Below are 21115 nucleotides of genomic sequence, written 5' to 3'. Positions count from 1 at the left end.
ACCAGCTCACAGCTGTTCAGCGAACTTGTCAGGACAAAATAGAATCCTCGTCAAACACATCGTCACTTCCACCCACCTGCTCAAGAAGAGTAACCCGAAGGCGTTTCATCGAGGTATACAGCCACTGAGAAGGGTAGGCTCACTCCCATATACTCCAGTAAATGGTGTAAAAATGACAAAAACAACCAGCTTAAGTGCAAATGCTGCTGTCCGAGATAATCTTACATATCCTGAAATGGCCACATTTTAAAAGTGCAAGATAACTGGTCCATTTATTATGGGTTTCAAGGTAAAGTAAGTCACTTCATGGTTAATGGCAATGCGGAATGCTTTTGTTTCCTATTATCATTATGCTCTCTTTATTCTTGTTTGTCTGTTGTGCACGGTTCAGTACTGTACATTGTGTTGTAATCCTAACACTTCTATTCATGGCTTTATAGCTTCATCAGTGATGTGAAAAACCACTCAGGTAAGATCATTAAAACAAAGTATTAAACAACAAGGCTCAAGGCACAAGACAATCTTTGCCCATTGCATTGCTGCAGGAAACAGCAGCTCGACCCTAGTGCAATAAACGAAGACCATGTAAACCCAAGAGGGAAAGGGGCATTTAATCTGTGACGAGTGAGCTTAAAACACACGTCAGTATAGAAGGAGTTCATGAACAGCGATTTTCTGTTTTGTATATTCCAAGTAGTGGGACTCTAACATGTCATAACTTTGTGAGGAGAAATTAACATATCTTCATGTTATATATAAAGCAATAATCCATCTCAATCAGATGAAGTAATGATCTCCTTTCTGAAACAATTTTGGTGATGTGACCCACCACCACAAAACCAATCACACAACATTGATAGCTCGCCTACTGCCAGTTGCCATCCAAATTATAACGATTAGCTAGTAGTTAACCAGTTGTCAGCTAATGATTTTTGATAGTAAATACAAAACTATTTAGTTTTTTAATATGCACTGTACAATATAATGCAAGTGCAATATACTATTTTCAGTACTGAGTATTTGTGTTGTGGGCATTTTTTTACTGAAACTGTTTAATAGTTATTGCTGTTATTTCAAATGTGCACAGTGCACTATTTAAATGTGTATTTATTACTAAATCTATTTCTTCAACATGTACAGTGTATATTAAAGTGCAATAAATGTTCTATGATGTGCAAAATATTTGTCTCTGCCATAAAGATGGGCACCACTAAAATGTTTTTCAGCAACGTAGGGGGCCCCATAATCAAATCTCGCCTATGGCCCCCAAAAGGCTCGGGCCGGCCCCGTGTGTTAGACTGCATTACAATGACAATGATGGTAGTTTGCTTCGAGTTATTTAAATTTCAGTTTAAAGCAGTAATGGCAAACTTTAAAAATGAAAACAAATAGTTTTGAGCACTCTGGTTAGAAACAATAGCCCAATAAACACAATGGAAGGAAACTGGGAAATGATCGAACTTGTACAAACATGTCCAGAATATCGGCCCGTATCTCCTCTCCCAACTCCACAGGATTCTGTAGCATCTCACTCCCATGGCATAAAGTGCTAATGCCTGCACACGGTTTTCTGTGTGAATGGCTACATGCCTGCAATTTACATATACACATAGATGTATATACATTTTTTTTTGTAGGTCTAGTTAGATATTTCCATGATACTTAGCAATCTACGTCTTATGTATACTATCATGTTCTGCAACTAATTTGTGGATCATTTATAAATGTGCCGATGTACATCTCAAACCGAACACTACCGAAAACTACCTCCTTCGAATATCAAATCCAACTGAAAATAATTTAATAATAAATAATTAAGATTTAGAACACCATAGGTTTACCATTGTGTATTCTTAATAATTAAATTGGCTAGGTGCATAGCGTGCAGATGATGAAGTGGACTGTGATAAAGGTTTATTTCTCTGTAAAGTTGACTGGAATCATATGGTAAACTATAATTAGGCCTACACAATCAGGTCACAGGACTAATCCACAACAGTTAACACTAACTTCACAATTACTTGCGAGACAGAGGCTTTTAGTATGCATATCAATAAGAATGTCTTTGAAGAGATTCAGGCAGTTTGAAGAGAAATATTAATAAATAAACTTCATAAATAAGCTTCAGAATATGCCAGCTCACACAAGAACCAATCATCTTACGTATAAGCCAGCCCATGTGCATTTGATGATATTTCAAGTTGTTTTGGAATCAAATGCCATGTGACCTTCTTGTGTATTTACTTTACGAAGCACTGCCAGGCATAGATTCCTTATTCTGCTTTCCAAAGAAACAGCAGACATGGCAAAGGCTATACTTTGACTCTAAGGGAAGTAAATCCCTGTTGCACAGGCTACACTGTGCATTGCATCTCTCTTAATTTGCTCCCTTTTTACATTTAATTGCGAGTCCTGTGGCCTTTTGTGAGCTTGTGTGTCCGTATATAAGCAGTATCTGTTCATATGAAGGTGTCTGCCCTTGCCGAGAGGTGTACACAGTGTAAGGGTGCACATGTTTTAGAGATACGCTGCTCAGATATATCCTGGTGACCACTGTTTCAGGACCAGTGTGGAAATCTCAAAATATCTCCCTTTTCACCAGACATGATTCTTTACAAAGGACGAGACAAAGCATTTGCCCTCAGAAACTTACACAAGCCGAATATACCCATGATGCAGCCATTACACAAATCAGGTGCACGAGCATGAGCCAGAGAAGCCATAGTATATCAGTGATGTTTGGAGAATGAAGGACTGCCCAGATGACTTCTATGGCCAGGTATGCACTGCACCCTGGGAACACCAGGGCTAAATCCAGTTAAATCATAGGTGGGATCGGAGACCAACATGCTCCAGGCTATAGAACACATTCTGCATTCTAGGAAGAAGCATTAACTAATGCAGAATACATTATATATATGATTTATCCCATTTCCTACTTTAACATAGCATACACTCAGATGCCCATGTAACCTATTACTTTTGCATTTAAACTTGTTTACATGATATAGAAGACAGATGAGGACAGACAGTGGACAATGAGGTCAGATAGTGTCTGGTATGCTGTATACAGTTTAGATTTACATAATAAATTGGTGGATTTTAAAACTGGGAGCAGGTGGTCTGCAGGACAGGACCAAGACACAGTCTTGACTGGTTGACTGTGCAGATGAGTCGCGTTGTGTGACATGCACGACTGTCGGCTTGCCTTCACAAAAGAACATGTCCCAGACACGCAGCACGGAGGCCCAGGGCAGGGTGCGGGAGAAGGCGCACATGAACCACTCAGTCATGTACAGGATGGGATCGATCTTGTGCTTCTTCAGGTGTTTGTGAGCCACCGGGGAGACACGGCGCAGCAGAGCAAACAAGATCTCCCCATCCAGCTGAATTGCTTCCTGCAACACAGCAAACACACCACGATCACAGATGAAAGATACAAAATATTTACCAATAAAAACTTGATAGGGTACAAGTTTGCAATTTGTGAGTATATCAAAATATTTTTAATGATCTTCAAGTTAATAATTTGTGATGACTAAAGTAGCCTAATTCATCAATATCTTGTAGAAGATTGTCGAACAACTGACTCATCCTTAACAGTTATTAGGTAAAGACTTCAGATTTCAAAGAGGTAATGGCAAAACTTAAATCTGCAATACCAAAAACATTAATGCAGTAGAAGGTGTTGGCAGGCCCTATGAAACTCTCCAGGAGTACTACTAGGTGCTATAAACTCAGAGGAAAAAAAAAAGAACTGATAAAACACAGTTCTGTTATCTACTCAACAAAATGAAGTGAATGACATTGTTTCATTGCATACAAACACAGACCGTTAAGGTAGTGGGACAAGCCTCGTTTGCTATACAGAGGTAATGTTTAGTAGTCCAGAAGTATTTACTTGCAATCTGCAGTCTATTACTGCCGGTTTAGTTGAATATAGAGTCAAAATGTACATAGCTATGCTTGTAGGCTTGAAATATTTTTGACAGCCTTTAAAGCTATAATTAGTGTTGTTAATGAATGTTTGTTTCTCAGTTTTCAGGAGATCTGATGATGAATAATTAAAAGGACAAACATGTCAAACAATAATGAGCAATGTACCCTTTAAGACTAATTAACTACTGTGTAGTGTGTAGCTGTGTAAATCTTCTAGGAGTTATTAATACATGCTTTATTTGTCATCATATTTCTGTGACGTGAATTAAATTAATTTACAGTTTTAAAGGCATGTGGGGAGATCACAAATAATCATTGAAAAGTTTGGCTGTCCAAACACAGCTGCTGATGGGTGCCATGATGGTGGTCGGGTCCAGCACTATGGCAGATTGCACCCACAGCCATAAACTTGATTGTGCTCACTGGCCACAGCAGTTGTGCTTCCCAATACTTAATCCCTCCCTCCCTCTCCCTCTCTCTCTCTCTCCCACTCTCTCTCTCTCTCTCTCTACCCCTCTCACCTTGAAACCCACCCTTCACCTCTTTCACTTGGTTTGATTTATACCAACTGTGGTACCCAAGGGGTATGCAAGCTCCCATCAGGGGGTACAAGAGAAAAAATCTTTAATGGCAGCTTTTTTATTCAGTCTCTTCAGTCCCAACCCCCCCACACACAGTATTTCACTGTCAGCAACCACCCCCCCCAACACACACACACACACTCTCACATTATTTTATCATCAGCCCCACCCTGCTCTCACACAATTTCACCGTTTGGTGGGTGGGGGTACCCAGCCACAATCTGGGTGCTAAGGGGGTCCCTGGGTCAAAAAGTTTGGGAACCCCCGATTTATTCCAACGACCCATTTATTATTTTGAAAAATAACGATTGCAATTGCTGTATTAAAGGCACAGTCCATTGTGGTCTGCATTATTGCCATGTGGTGGCTCTACCTTGATGTCACTAATCTGCCAATACTAAAAAGGGTGTATTACTGTCCCTAGACTGCACAGCAAACTGTTCATGTTTCTTTTATAGTTATACAGACAAATCCATTATGAGGAAGAGACTTTTATCATAGGGATTGTCACAGCTTGAACAACAGCACTTCAAGCTGTGAGTGAATACAGTATACACTATCATAATAGACAAGACAGACACTTGAATGTGCCCATAATTTCACATAAGTCATATTCAGTATTGAGACAGTAGTTGTTGTTGTAGCAGTGTTGTGAACTGCACCGCACAAATTCTCCATATACAGGAATTCGATGTGTGTACTGTGGCTGTCTTGTACACTACAATCCTGTCTCCTTTCCTCTTTGGCTTCTTTAAAATGAAGAAGTTTTGATTTTAGTACACAGACCCACATAACTGATTATCACAAATTCAAAGGGCTTCCTAGGGCTGCTTTATAGACTGTAGTCAGAGATAAATGCTTAATCAAGATCTGCTATCTGATGACAAGGCATTATAATACAAGAAAGACCAGCATGGATAAAAACTTAAGCTAAAAGTACAATGAACAAAAATATAGACGGAACATTTAAAGTGTTGGTCCCATTTTCATGAGCTGAATAAAAGATCCCAGAAGTTTTCCATAAACACAAAAAGCTTAGTTCTCTCAAGTTTTGTGCACAAATGTGTTTACCTCCCTGTGCTTATGTAAACAGTAATTATGTGAATAACGATAATAATAATCATTGTCATCCATGTTAATATCTGTACAGCCTTACACCTTTGCTAAAGGTTTTTGGTTATGTGTAACTAGATTTTACTTTCTTTCTTTGTTTCTTTATTTACTGGACATTGCATAATTGCCTGAAAGGAGATCTTCCGATAGCCTGGAAAACAATTATCCTTTCATTATGGGCCTAAGATGCCCTCTCTCTACAGACTGCATGTCCCTGGGGCGTGCTTCTTACAATTGAGGCTCAATTGTCTGTGTATCCGTTTGATAAAAGTGCAGTTGATATATCTGGCAAACTGGCACACTCCCTGCCTCTCTTTCATTTCTCACTCTCACACACTTGCAGTAATAGCTCTATGGTTCGCCCATGAGCTTCTCCACTTCCTCTGGCATGCTGAGACTCAGTCTTTCCTTCTGTTTGCTGTTAAACTGGAGAAGGCCAGCCATCGACAGACAGACTGGCCATTATTTCGCCCAACTCTAGTGCTTTATGTGGAGATTCCAGCATTTCTGACTGACTGTCTTATGTTTATAACATTTTTTTAAGACTGATTTCCTCAATGTAAGAGTGCTGTTTCATATCTTCACCTCACTGTTTTGTCCTGATGACTGACTGGAAAGGTTCTTCTGGGACTTACCAGACCAGCACTGTAGTATCCAGGCAAGTACTTCTCACAGATTTGTACCAAGCCCCAGAATGCATCCTGTATCAAGGGACAAAATCAAAAACAACCAACTTAATACAGCTGTGTTTGTAGCAACTACTCTGTTACAGCCTGCAGCTTGGGAATGCAAAGTGAAAACAAAAGGGAAAACATGTTTTTGTACAACTGATTTTCAATGTAATGTAACTTCCTTCCAAACTACAACTATACTCTGGCACAGAAAGTTTCAAGTAAGGGTACAACAAGATGAAGACAAAACATTCTACTATTCCGTACTTAGTTAAAAAAAATGACTTTGAAATATGTCAAACATTACTCTTGTGCACACAACCTAAAATTTTGATGTAGATTCAATGGAAGATATTTTGTTTGTAAAGAAAAAAAAAAAAAAAAAAAACATAACTGGAATTATGTAAACAGAAATTAAAATCAGGAAAAGGTTAGGTATATTAAACTTGTGGACAGCATTTGCATAGTAACAACCAGGGTCAATTTAATTCTTATTATAACTACTAAAACAGAAGAGCCTCCATATGTGTGTATGTGTGTGTAATATGTATATATTCACATTTGAGCCTTGGGATTATTATTATTAATGTAATTATGTAATAAAGCATTTATTCAAGGCGATTAGTATGAAAGAAAGAACTGTAAAAAGTTATATTTATTACAGTTGGAAAGGGATATAGACGGCTACAGATTTTTTTTTTTAATTTGGTTTCTCTTCTAACAAGACTTTCAAAATCCATTTATTAAATCTGGTATGTGTTATTTCAGATATGGTCTCGTTCTGGGACAAACTGTTTTCATTTAAACTGTGCTGCTGACCACTTGATCTAATCAAACCCTTTAAACTTAAAATGTAAAGTTTTATTTTTAATCTAAAACTAATTCTGCATAAAAAAACAACATTAATAAACCTATACCAACTTCTTCATTTATTTAAACATTGGGGGGTGTGGGACTTGGCAGATTTTTTGGGATTGGACTTCTTAAACGGGGGTGCCTGTGCAGTTCAGCAGCAACACCCCCTGCTGACAACAAGTCAACTTACCCCCGGTAAACACTGACACCTGATGGGGGTGCGGTCTAGATAGGTCTAGATGTTAACGATGAGTAGCCTACTACACCTAAATCATGTTCCTACTGTGAACTTTCTAGTTTATTTTGGCCATTTGGTGTTATTTTGTTTAGGGCTTTAGGGCTTTTCATTGTTTTTCCCCCCACATTTTTCTTCTTCTCTCACTCAAGTATGAATGATATCCATGTATTATAAATGAATAATGTATTAATAATGAATCTGGTTTAAATCTGCACAGTATTTGTGTAACAACTGCACCTTTTCACTAAAGAGCAAAATATAAAACTGCATGTAGAAGAAGAGAAACGTGAAAATTAAATCAAATTTTAAAACTAATACATTGCTGGTTTATGATTTGAGATACACAAACATCTTAAACAAAGTACAATATCAGAAAAAATTATTCTTAAGTCATTTTATTGTTATACTGTACTTTATAGGTGTACCTATTGATATACAGAGGGATTTGCTAATGTTAGTCTAGGCATCATGACTTCAATTACTGCAATGAAGACTCCAGATATGGTGCTGCGCACTGGTAACCTCACCTCAGCTGGCATGTGCATGAGCAGGACTGCAGCGATGGGTGCCTGGGCCTGGCAGTACCCCTCCTCTGGGCGGTACAGAGTGTAGGCCTTCAGCACACGGTACAGGTCCTGCTGCCTGTACAGACAGATGGGACAGACAGACAAGGGCTAGTTACTATAAGCTTTACTTTTGTCATGAAACATATAAGGAACGACAGAACAACACCCACTCAAATCATATGAAAATATTTTAAGGTTGGAATATCAATGGGAGATGTAAATAGCGCTGTGCTGGAAAAAAGGTTACCACCTCACCGCTGTGAAAATAATTTGTCGATACCAGCGATAAAAAAATATATATCTATATCTATTATTATATATGTTTTTAATATAAAGCCATAAAGCTGTGTTTAATAACCTGGAGCTGCGCTAGAAATAAAACAATTTGTGGTGTGAGATACTGGAATAGTTGTCTGTAAGGTTGTTCACAGCTGTAGCATCAACACATTTCCATAACAACAAACCTCTTTGAAGATGCTGGTGTAGCTGCAGTCAACCTGGTGCTTTCAATTGTGGGGAGCAAAAGTGTCTCAAACTCTTTTATTCGCAGGAGCACAAGACACCCGTCAGTCATTCTTTAGGGCCAGTGTTGGCAGTCTGTACAGTTACCAAGCAACATTTTCTTCTTCTAATAGTGTAATAAATCCTTGCATAACCCTCTAATGTTAGCATTTTCTAAAACATCGAGTTTCAGACAATAACTACATGGGGCTACTTCTTATTATTCAACACACTGAAAAATATATGGGTACAGCTTTTCTTTCAATAAACTAACTGAGATGTGAAATTACAGTCATTCCATGAGCAAGTGCTGTGAGAATAAACTGTCATTCTAAGTGTGACTCCTTATTATGATAGGACTCTTTGATAATGTGCCATTGAAGAATGTTTTCTTAAACAAATAGATAAACATCGGACACGATCATCCAGCACAGAACCTCCATGCACAACATAAATAAAAGCAGGTTTGTAAAACATTGCAGCCAATCATTTACACATTGATCTAAAAAGTGTATTAGAAATTCGCCTTTTATAAAGTCAGCAACTTTATAACACTTTATAAAACCAATTTGATATTGGGTCAAATCATTTTCTTTTAAATCTTTATTCTGTTGTGTGTATTTGTTAATATTACTTTAATTTGTTATCTATGTAGTTCTGATGTTTGATTGAACAACAAAACAGAACAGTAAAGTGAATCTGAAGAGTCTTTGGCCACCGCGGTAAATTATTCAACGGCATATCAATACCAAAAAAATTGTCACTGGCACAGCCCTAACTGTAGGAAATTAAAATACAGAACAACATTTTAAAGGCAAAAAAAATAAGACTAGGAGACAGGACAATATTTTTGGTGAGGGTTCTATCTGCTCCCTGAATTACAACATTTCTGTGCCTGCAGAGATAATGGACTCCTTTTAAAAAAAACACACCATAGATCCTGCAGAAATATATCTTTATTTTCATTAATATACTGACAAATATATATTGCAATAAACATTTATTTTGAATATTGCAAATATATGGATAACATATACCTTTGGGATGCTTTCTGCACAGGACATTAAATATTTGTCAGGGTACTCAGAAAGGGAATTGTTGGAGATACAAACTACATGAGGATTGAGTGGTTTGCAGGTGCAGTTCTGTGTTGGCGTGTGTTAGTAGCACTCACCCATGACCCCCCCGTGACACAAACATCTCGTGGAAGGGGAACTGCCTGTGAAGATCCTTTTCAATTACATCCAACCACTTGGGGTCTCCCACCTGACTGTCCAGTTCCTGTGAACCAGAACAAACCTTGGTTCACTCAACCATCAACACTCATCCACTGCATCAATTTCCAAATGATGGAGAGGCACATTCAAAGAGAGTATACAATTGTCCAGTATTTTGTTTCTTATTGTCAAGAAGGGCAACTTGGGAATTCATGGATATTCAAAGAAAGATGTTCCTGGTACATTTCAAAATCCAATGGAAATTACATTTCACATTCTTCATTGACTCACCTGTATGCCCATTATTGAATGTGATGTCAGACCACATTCCCGATTTTAAGTCAGGTGTGCTTATCTGGGTCAGCAGCTGCTGAGTTCACTCTCCCGATTTATCATTTTTTGAATGGTGCTTTTAATTGTCCCATAGGTTTTTGGGGCTCCCCAGTCAGCTTACAGTTTCCGTTTGAGGTTTTCTTCTGGAGGACTAGGTCCATGTCCAGTGGCGTCATGCCATTGGGGCACGTATAAATTATTTCCATGGTTAGTATTTATGTCAAACCTAACATTTCAGGAAATATGATTTATCTTAGAATATCCCTTGCCACTTTAGCTACAGTATAAAATTTAGCGACAGCCTTTTAATCAGCAAAGTCTCAGAATTTCTGTTGCACATTGGGTTCAAGACAGCAAGGTACAGTACATCACACTCTGAATTTTGTAGTACATTTTGTAGTAATCAAAGTATCGATCACTTATATTTTATTTGATCTTGTATTATTTATTTTATCTTGGTATTTTAGTTTATCTTGCTTATTCAGTGGCAGCCTGAGGCATATTTATTGTTCCATTTCAGTTTTTTTTATGTTTTTTAAATCAGAAATGTTGTATTTTTGTGGTAATAATGTTACATTTTAAATCAGTATGCAATCTGCTAAAAACTAAATTTAAGGAAATAAATATAGGTGTTGTTTTCTCTCTCAAACTATTGTTTTATAAGGTTAATCTATAAACTTGTTTTTACAAAAAATATATATATTTTTTTAATGGTAAAGCTATTCGATATTTTTGTGTGGGTTGTATAGTATAAATTGCTGTCAATCATTTTACTTTTGGTACTTTATCCAAAGTGTCCACGTGTGTTCCTGCATTTCAATTCATAAACTTATGTTAGCAGAAAAGAAGAAAAAGGTTAGATCTATAGTAAACTAACTACAGGTACAGCTGTCGCCAGAATTATTCAAATCCTTCATAGACTAAAGTGGGTTTTAGCAACATCAATGCAGGTGTACATTCAGTATCTGATGCATAAATGAATGACAACAGTACTATATTCATACATTCAGTACTGGACTTGGCAAAAAAAATCATAACAAACATTCAAATCCAACGATGGACGAATCAGCGGCAGCTTTACAATGGACTCTGGAAGGGGCACAATTGCAACGAGGACAGATACAAAGGCTATGTAGTAATTTAAATGGTAGCCCATATTTTGGACCTTTCACAAAGATAGAACACCTCAGAAAGTTATTTTTAAAATACCAATAATTACACAACTGGAGAATTAAAAACCAATAATTACATGAATAACTAACTAAGTAGTGCTCCCCCACTGTTAGATTAACCCTTTACAACATAGTAGAGGTTCTCTCTCAATGTAACGATAAATGTCTATATATCTATATAGCTATGTATGAATCCATTTCACCTCACCCAATTATATTATGTATGTATTAAATTTAATGTTATTGATATAGGCTAGCAATATTGGAATAGCTGCATGTGTCTGCATCTCTCGCTCCGACTGTTCTGCAGTTCCAACCCAAAAACCAGGCCATTGTCATCACGCATATGGACAATGCAACTTGTTGTTGTCATGGAAACAATGCCTGATGCAGAATATTGGACTTGCATAATTATAGTATTATTTATATACCCTTGAAAGACACAATAGGGCATCAATGCTAGAATTTGGATGGAAAACAGGGACGTGCAGACGGGAGGGGTGGAGGGCAGGGGCCATTACTAGCCACTGCTGACATTAAGTGCGGACATTAAGATGTCTTAAATACATTACATATACATACAGTGAGGGAAAAAAGTATTTGATCCCCTGCTGACTTTGTACATTTGCCCACTGACAAAGAAATGATCAGTCTATAATTTTAATGGTAGGTGTATTTTAACAGTGAGAGACAGAATAACAACAAAGAAATCCAAAAAAACGCATTTCAAAAAAGTTATAAATTGATTTGCATGTTAATGAGTGAAATAAGTATTTGATCCCCTATCAATCAGCAAGATCCCAGGTGTCTTTTATACAGGTAACGAGCTGAGATTAGGAGCACTCTCTTTAAGGCAGTGCTCCTAATCTCAGCTCGTTACCTGTATAAAAGACACCTGTCCACAGAAGCAATCAATCAATCAGATTCCAAACTCTCCACCATGGCCAAGACCAAAGAGCTGTCCAAGGATGTCAGGGACAAGATTGTAGACCTACACAAGGCTGGAATGGGCTACAAGACCATCACCAAGCAGCTTGGTGAGAAGGTGACAACAGTTGGTGCGATTATTCGCAAATCGAAGAAACACAAAATAACGGTCAGTCTCCCTCGGTCTGGGGCTCCATGCAAGATCTCACCTCGTGGAGTTTCAATGATCATGAGAACGGTGAGGAATCAGCCCAGAACTACACGGGAGGATCTTGTTAATGATCTCAAGGCAGCTGGGACCATAGTCACCAAGAAAACAATTGGTAACACACTACGCCGTAAAGGACTGAAATCCTGCAGCGCCCGCAAGGTCCCCCTGCTCAAGAAAGCACATGTACAGGGCCGTCTGAAGTTTGCCAATGAACATCTGAATGATTCAGAGGAGAACTGGGTGAAAGTGTTGTGGTCAGATGAGACCAAAATCAAGCTCTTTGGCATCAACTCAACTCGCCGTGTTTGGAGGAGGAGGAATGCTGCCTATGACCCCAAGAACACCATCCCCACCGTCAAACATGGAGGTGGAAACAATATGCTTTGGGGGTGTTCTTCTGCTAAGGGGACAGGACAACTGCACCGCATCAAAGGGACGATGGATGGGGCCATGTACCGTCAAATCTTGGGTGAGAACCTCCTTCCCTCAGCCAGGGCATTGTATTCCAGCATGACAATGACCCAAAACACACAGCCAAGGCAACAAAGGAGTGGCTCAAGAAGAAGCACATTAAGGTCCTGGAGTGGCCTAGCCAGTCTCCAGACCTTAATCCCATAGAAGATCTGTGGAGGGAGCTGAAGGTTCGAGTTGCTAAACGTCAGCCTCAAAACCTTAATGACTTGGACAGGATCTGCAAAGGAGTGGGACAAAATCCCTCCTGAGATGTGTGCAAACCTGGTGGCCAACTACAAGAAACCTGACCTCTGCGATTGCCAACAAGGGTTTTGCCACCAAGTACTAAGTCGAAGGGGTCAAATACTTATTTCCCTCATTAACATGCAAATCAATGTATAACTTTTTTGAAATGCGTTTTTCTGGATTTTTTTGTTGTTATTCTGTCTCTCACTGTTAAAATACACCTAGCATTAAAATAATAGACTGATAATTTCTTTGTCAGTGGGCAAACGTACAAAATCAGCAGGGGATCAAATACTTTTTTCCCCTCACTGTACATACATAAATACACACATGTATAAATAAAGGCTCCTTCAAGACATCACGTTTAAAATGTAGCCTATCCATTGGCCTCTCCATGGGATTAAAAGGCGACAAATGCGGGACCTGGAAGATGCGAGATATAAGGCTTAAACAAGGGCATATTGGCTTCTGGAGGTGCGGAGCCAGAGGGTTAAAACGTGCAGTGTGCGGACCCTGAGAGCTGAGAGAAATAAGACTGAAGCAGGTGTATTGCGGCTTCTGTAGGCAGCACCTAGTTTCCATACAGAGCGCAATACAGGCTACATGAACCTGTCCTCATTCTATTACGTTGTTTTAAATATATTACATACAGAAATAAATACAGAAATATATAAATAAAGGGTCCTTCAAGACAAGACATCACATGTTTAAAATGTAGCCTATTAATGTGCCTCTCCATGGGATCAAATGAAGCCAACAAATGCAGCGCTGTATACGAAACTGAGAGAATAAGACTAAAGCAAGTGAAAAGTGCGGCTTCTGGAAACGCGGAGCCCGTGGGCTAAAGCATGCCCTTTGTGCACATGGAAGCTGCGAAATGTAAGGCTGAAGCAAGTGAATGCCAGCTTCTGGGGGACCAGGAAAGCATATGATAAAGCAGTGTTTTTATGCCTCTAGCAGGGATTTGCGGTAGTTCCATAGACTACAATGGGGGGCTATATTGTGAAGGCTCAATGTATATGCCTTTGTTTCCAGGAGCTACAGGGGCGACCCCCATTGATTGCATACAATTTTCTTCTACTAGGCGCTTTGATGCATGTAGAATCGTGAGGATCGGGTCTTGCACAGGACCTATCACAGATATTCATGTAATATAGAAGGCTGATATTTATGCCATAGCCACATAAGTGTAGTGAGAAGCCCAGCTGTTTCAGAGGGCTGATTATTATTATTATTATTATCATCATCATCATCATCATGGCAGGGCTATGTGCAATGGGATCACTAATGAAGATGACCTGGCTGAGATTCAATGGATGTCTCAAATTAAAAAAACAACATAACCAGGGCTGCAATTCCCTAATTTCAGAAATTACCTGACGCAATCTGCAAATATTAGCTTACTGCCTGAATGTCGCACTTGCTCAGGACATTTGTATGCAAAGTGGTGCAGTGCCACAAGAGAGTCAGCTTAGGAAAGGAAGCTTTCGTCAATGACACGGGTATTCTGCTAAGTGGCAGACAGAGAGAGGGCTTACCTGTCTGCATTACTGTACAATGATTTGCCATGTATGGCATTTTTAAATGCTTTGGAAAAGCAGCAATGAATTTAGTCCTGCCAGTAAAATACTTATTTGGAATGGTAATTTCAATCGCATTGAGAATGTGACTAAGAGAAAAAGAGAGACAAATATAGTAAAATAGACTAAAGAAGAGAGATACAAATGGACAGAGAGAATGGGCCAGATGGCAGCAGACTCTGACCTGGAACTTGCCCACATTCTGCTCCCTTTTCACTTTCCCCCCGGAGAGGTAGAGCCAGGCCCGGCCACGCAGTGACGGGGGAATTCCCTTCTGACAGCGCAGCTTCACCTGGAAGAGAGTCACATACAAACACACAGATGAAACACACAAACTTAAATATCAGCTAGAGCGCATTCACTATCTGGAATACAAACAAACAAACAGAACTCACTTCAGCTACAAGTATCCCCTGGGACACTAGGACAAACACACACGCACTCACACAGATATCCACACACACAAAATTGTGCATGCACATGCTCAAACACATGTACACACAGCTAGAACAACCACACTTGTAGGCTTTGGATTATAGATGGACAGATGTACAGCTAAACTGAAAAAAATCACACTCCAACCCTACTGGGATATATACCATGAACCACAGTTATCCCTTCAAAGAAACACAAGTACTAAGAAGTTAATTCCTTGTAAAAGGAAAGACATTTCAAATGTCTAAAGACTAAAGAGAGGTTTAAAATCTCTGCTTGGTGTCCCTTATTTGTGAGGTTACACTATGATTTTATAACTGCAATGTTGTGCATGTTTTTTGTATTTTTCTATTTTTTGAGGTGAAAATGTATCTGATGGAAATGTGTTTTGAATACATTAAGCATATCTAACAGTTTGACTCAGTTGCTACAACATGCCGGCTTGTATACTTTAGTTCAGGAACCAGTTTTTTGTTCTTCTATGGGAAGTGATATCATGCATTCTTTTGTGGAAAAAACCCTGCAGCCTGACACCAAAAAAAACGGAAGAAAAAAGGAGGTGGCCTCTCTGTACAAAAGCTTCACTTTGTTCGGCTACTCCCTAGAAACTGTGGTTTTCATCTCCAGGGTTTGGGGACAAGACACAAAGAGGAAATGATGTGATCTGGGATTGTGCCATCTGCTTAATATAGTTGTCCCTCTCTTTTGTGGGGGAAAGACGACTGTGATGCTTACCATAACACTGTTTTCAGGGAGACAGGAACTGAAAAGACCCTTCGTTTGTATTTTTAAAGCAGCAGTTGAAGACTGTACAGTTAAAAGTAACAAGTATTATCCACACGCCCTCTGCAGCAAAGTGCATTACACAACAAGGTGTATTCCAGGTGTATTGATAGTGTAATTAATGAGAGCAGCATCAGCCATCTAGTGTTTGCATTGTGAGTTCAAGTGCAGTTTAAAACAAAAGCCACTATCTTAACAGCATACATCTTTCACTAAGCACAGCAGTCATGATGTTCATTAACAATTAGAGATTGTAAACTGGGAGGGTATAAAAGACAAAGGAAAAAAATACAATTTTAAAAAGTAAAAATCAATATAAATGATAGTTATTTTCACGTTCATTAGGACTTAAATCTGTCATCCTGTTTATTGCATCTCAACAGATTACAATCTGATTGTCAAAAGCTCAGCTGTTGCAGGGTTAGTAATGGGGAAAGATGTAACTTAATATAAGTGTAAGAGTACTTGAACTGCAGTCAGTGATTTTAAAATTAAAATGTGCACATCACTATAGTTGGACACTATTTTGAACAAAGTGATTAAATGTGGTTACACTTAAAAATAGGGGGTCTTGCTTGACTCAAGAGCAGCTAAAGAGGTAAGTCCCATCTTGAAGGAAATGAACCTTAGTTTAGATATGACTGAGTTCATCTAAACCTTATAAGGGGTTTATTGTTAACCCAAATGTAGACTAAAATCTGAGAGAAAGACATTCTCTTATATTAATTGTAGAATTTCATCAGGTTTTCAATTTTACTGCTGCCCATATTTGTCCAAGTAAATTATTATTTTGTCAGGCTTTAAAACTAAATGACTAAACATGTACTAGGGGCAATTATATTGGATTTTTCTTTTTTTAACCTTTAAATCTAAGTGAACATAAAATCAGGTCAGCCAATTTACATAAGCTAGTCTTTGTTCCACTGTTTCTGAAATGAACTGCCCTCAGTTATGTGGCCCACAACAGAATAACCAGAGTTCACAAGCAAAACAGTCTAGATCATGGTGACCTTGTAAAACATTACATTAATTTAAAACCAAAAAGTGGAAGTGGATTCTTTTTTGGAAATGTCAAAAACACGTTTTCAGCAGTTTCACAAACCATTTAGACACAGCCAACCATGAGGAACACAGAGAGACCACATTAATTATTACCTGATGGTATTTGGTCTGTCTATTTAAAACAAGAGATTCAGGAAACACTGGGGGGAAAACAGACAGGCTTTTCATAACATAAATCTAATAAACTCTGGAACTTGTACATCACAAGGCCATGGGAGTCATGTTTAGCTAATGGTGCATTTGTAATTCAAAGCCCTTTTCAGTAAGTGTTACTAACAACATTTTTTCCTAAAAGACCCTTTTAAAACTAAACAAAAAATGAGACGCTATTCAATTACTTGAAAATTCCAATTAGATTGTCGTTTCTTTTTATTTTACATGAAGATAGTCAAACACCACCTTATGTGGCACTCAGTTTTTGTTTTTTACTACTCCTTCAGTTTGTTTTGAAATAGGAAGAACAGTTTCAACATGTCTTACAAAGAATCATGCTGCAATGAAGGGTAGAAGCAATACAAAGTAGGGAAAGAGAAAATTGAATCTTTTAATCAAATCTGGCTATTGCATACAAAAAGGATTCCCAAAAGAGCATTTGGCATTAATAATACCTATACAGAGATAAGTATTGGTGCTTAATTACGAGTATTCAGTTAAGCAACAATATAACTGATGGCTGATTTATAAGTTCGCGTTTTTCCATTTAGGTAACCTTAAAATCCGGTCCTGTCTGATGGGGTGCCAGTGACCCTGGAGACAAACTAAACTAAACTAAAACCATTCAGGCTAGGTGATAATCCCAATGCAACACGAAACTTGGTGGCTGCACTGCAGAGAAACTTCGTTCTGAATGAACACAGATAAATAGCAGAAATGGCAGGTGTCCGATAACATAAAAGCCAGAGAGAACAGAGGCATATTGTATTTGGTTTTAGATTGATTTATTTTATTTATTCAGGTTCTCTACTGTTCATCAAAACTGATGACTCTGCTCTAGTTAGCTTATTCATGATTCCTTATACTGTCAATACACTACAAGCCATTAGCAAGACAAAACAATAATTGTGGAATAATAATATTCTTATAAAAAATATGCATAAATTATGTTAATGATATTGGAGAAGGAAAATAAAACTGTGGTGTGGCATGAATACTTACACTCAAAAGCACAGTAATGTTAGAAAGGCCAAAGAACTCTGATAGGTAACAGTATTTGAAATGTCCAAACACTGCCTACTCTGTAACACAACATAAATCTGTGTAGGTCCAAGCCAGCCAGACCACAGACAGTGGACACGCAGCCAACCACACAGAGCAGGGCTGCACGTCTCTTATCCTGAAAATGGGTGGGGAAGGCAGTCATTAAGGAAACTCAAAAACACAGAGAAAGGAAATGGCAAGTCCTTGTGCTGACTCGAGAGCTGTCTCACTGCAACCACAGTTGCCTCTACAGCCAGAGCGCGCTACAGAATGTGCTTGGCATTGCAAACATCCTAGGTCCACTTCTGCCTTAGAAAAACATTACATTAGTCATTTAGCAGATGCTCTTATCTAGGGCGACTTACATTTGTACCCATTTATACAGATGGGCATTTTACTGGAGCAATCTAAGTGAAGTACCTTACCTTGCTCAAGAGTACAACAGCACCGCCCCACTTGGGATTTGAACCCACACTTTTTTGAACCCTTACTGTTTTGCACTAGAATTCTTGAGCATTTTTAAACATGCAATTGGCTTATTTGTGGTTGTTGTTTGTCTTTTACTTTAAGGGATGAACAAGTGTGCATTTATTGTCTTAATATTTTCCCCCGACATCACAGTTTAAATTTTGATAAAGTTTCAGTGACAAGTTAATCATGATTCACACTATTTAACCGTTTTATAATTTATTTGTTTGCAATTTGTGTTTGGTTCCACAACAAACAAGGTTCATATAGAAAAAATATGAATTCATTAGAATGCAAAAACAAAAAACAACTAAATGGGAGTCTCATCCAATGGGAAGTGTTGAGTCTGACTGTGGTGGATGCAGGACTGAGCGCCCACTTTCTATTACAGAACCAAATTACAATTCACAAATGGGCGTTTCAGTCATAAAAACAATTACAGGCAAATTTATTTTATTTCCACGGCATTCCAACTTTTGCACCACATGACCTAAAAACTAAAAAACACTGAGAATAATTTGAATGTATAGTGTGTTATAGTTAGGAGAGAACCCTGACTGAATTATATGAAACTGCCTAAGTTGCACATGACAATTTAAGAGATTTCTCCTTTTATAGTACAACAGCCAATGACAGAGAGTTTCTGCTGAAAGGTAATGCAATGTTAATTGGGTTCTGGATTCCCCTCTGACCGTGCCAGTTGGCACCGTTTAAAAAAAAAAAACAAAAAAAAAAGAAAATCTCTAGCTGACTTTGCATTACCAAAAGAAACTGATTTAATTGCTGGCAAACTAAATACTTTAAATCATACTGTTTAGCTACAAAATACACTGATTGGCAGTTGCCTTGCCCCTTTGTACTGTAACACAGCACAAATCATACACACAATTCAAAAGAGCCTGATTACATTACAGACAATTTGAGATCACATGTTCACATGTGATCACAGGATAAACATGTAATCGTATTAAAAAGAAAAAGAAAATTAGGTCAAATGTGTCCCTGGTTAGACTAACAATGTAGATAGAAGCTGTGACTGAAATGGACAGACTCCATTTTGAGGGGGAAAACCAGTGAGAATGAAAGTGAAAATAATTAAAAAATTACGACAAAGTTTATAAAGAGTGAATCTGCACTCCAAAATGAACTAGGCCTCCATTTTTTGTGCTGGGGTCTGATGTAAAATTCTCTATTAAAATTTGAAATTACTGTAGGCTGAGGATCTCAATCAGGGTGGCTTCATTTGTGTTCTGTAGCCAGAGCCACAAGGCACATCCAGACCTTGGGGTACACAAACACAGGGCCTTCTGATACCCTAACATCATATAAACAATCCATACACATACGTCTAAAAATAAACCTGCCACCAAAGGCTTTAGAGTTACAATCCTTTATTATCAGTAAATAAAACTCCTATGTATTATACTCAGTGTTCAGCCCTTAGCCTGTACATCATCACAGCAGTGTACTGGGCCTGTTTATCTGAAATTATTTTGCTGGTGCTAGAATCTCGTGTAAATAATACCTAATACATAGAATCAATGGCTGGTTTAAATGCAATGAGAACAATACTTGAGACACAAAATGCATGGCTCATGTGACAACTTGTTCAAATTAAACTGTGTACAGTTGTGGCTTGTGCCTCGCTTCTAGTTGTTTAATAAATTGTTCTACTGATTTTACCAAAGCTGTTTTTCACGTCACTGTTGTGTATGTATGTATATACACTCACCTAAAGGATTATTAGGAACACCATACTAATACTGTGTTTGACCCCCTTTCGCCTTCAGAACTGCCTTAATTCTACGTGGCATTGATTCAACAAGGTGCTGAAAGCATTCTTTAGAAATGTTGGCCCATATTGAAAGGAAAGCATCTTGCAGTTGATGGAGATTTGTGGGATGCACATCCGGGGCACGAAGCTCCCGTTCCACCACATCCCAAAGATGCTCTATTGGGTTGAGATCTGGTGACTGTGGGGGCCAGTTTAGTACAGTGAACTCATTGTCATGTTCAAGAAACCAATTTGAAATGATTCGACCTTTGTGACATGGTGCATTATCCTGCTGGAAGTAGCCATCAGAGGATGGGTACATGGTGGTCATAAAGGGATGGACATGGTCAGAAACAATGCTCAGGTAGGCCGTGGCATTTAAACGATGCCCAATTGGCACTAAGGGGCCTAAAGTGTGCCAAGAAAACATCCCCCACACCATTACACCACCACCACCAGCCTGCACAGTGGTAACAAGGCATGATGGATCCATGTTCTCATTCTGTTTACGCCAAATTCTGACCATCTGAATGTCTCAACAGAAATCGAGACTCATCAGACCAGGCAACATTTTTCCAGTCTTCAACTGTCCAATTTTGGTGAGCTTGTGCAAATTGTAGCCTCTTTTTCCTATTTGTAGTGGAGATGAGTGGTACCCGGTGGGGTCTTCTGCTGTTGTAGCCCATCCGCCTCAAGGTTGTACGTGTTGTGGCTTCACAAATGCTTTGCTGCATACCTCGGTTGTAACGAGTGGTTATTTCAGTCAAAGTTGCTCTTCTATCAGCTTGAATCA

At 38.5% G+C, this 21115-nt stretch overlaps 1 protein-coding gene across 2 annotated transcripts in view; it reads right to left on the bottom strand.

Moving 5' to 3' along the window:
* Window positions 1-21115, bottom strand: part of LOC136712303 (TBC1 domain family member 10A) — a 95034-nt gene that overhangs the window by 15982 nt on the left and 57937 nt on the right. For both annotated transcript variants that reach the window (XR_010804815.1, XM_066688791.1), the window contains exons 3-7: window positions 14788-14895; window positions 9639-9745; window positions 7925-8039; window positions 6269-6334; window positions 3209-3398 (exon numbers count right to left, since the gene is read on the bottom strand). Coding sequence is in view for 1 of the 2 variants with exons in the window: in XM_066688791.1 (XP_066544888.1) it covers window positions 3209-3398; window positions 6269-6334; window positions 7925-8039; window positions 9639-9745; window positions 14788-14895 (586 nt within the window). In the remaining variant the exon portion in view is untranslated. The remainder of the gene's footprint in view (window positions 1-3208; window positions 3399-6268; window positions 6335-7924; window positions 8040-9638; window positions 9746-14787; window positions 14896-21115) is intronic.

The sequence above is a fragment of the Amia ocellicauda genome, chromosome 17, assembly GCF_036373705.1.
Source record: "Amia ocellicauda isolate fAmiCal2 chromosome 17, fAmiCal2.hap1, whole genome shotgun sequence".
NCBI classification, from domain to species: Eukaryota; Metazoa; Chordata; class Actinopteri; order Amiiformes; family Amiidae; genus Amia; species Amia ocellicauda.
The sequence above is the reverse complement of the archived record's forward strand: the minus strand, read 5'-3'. Positions and strand labels throughout refer to the sequence as shown.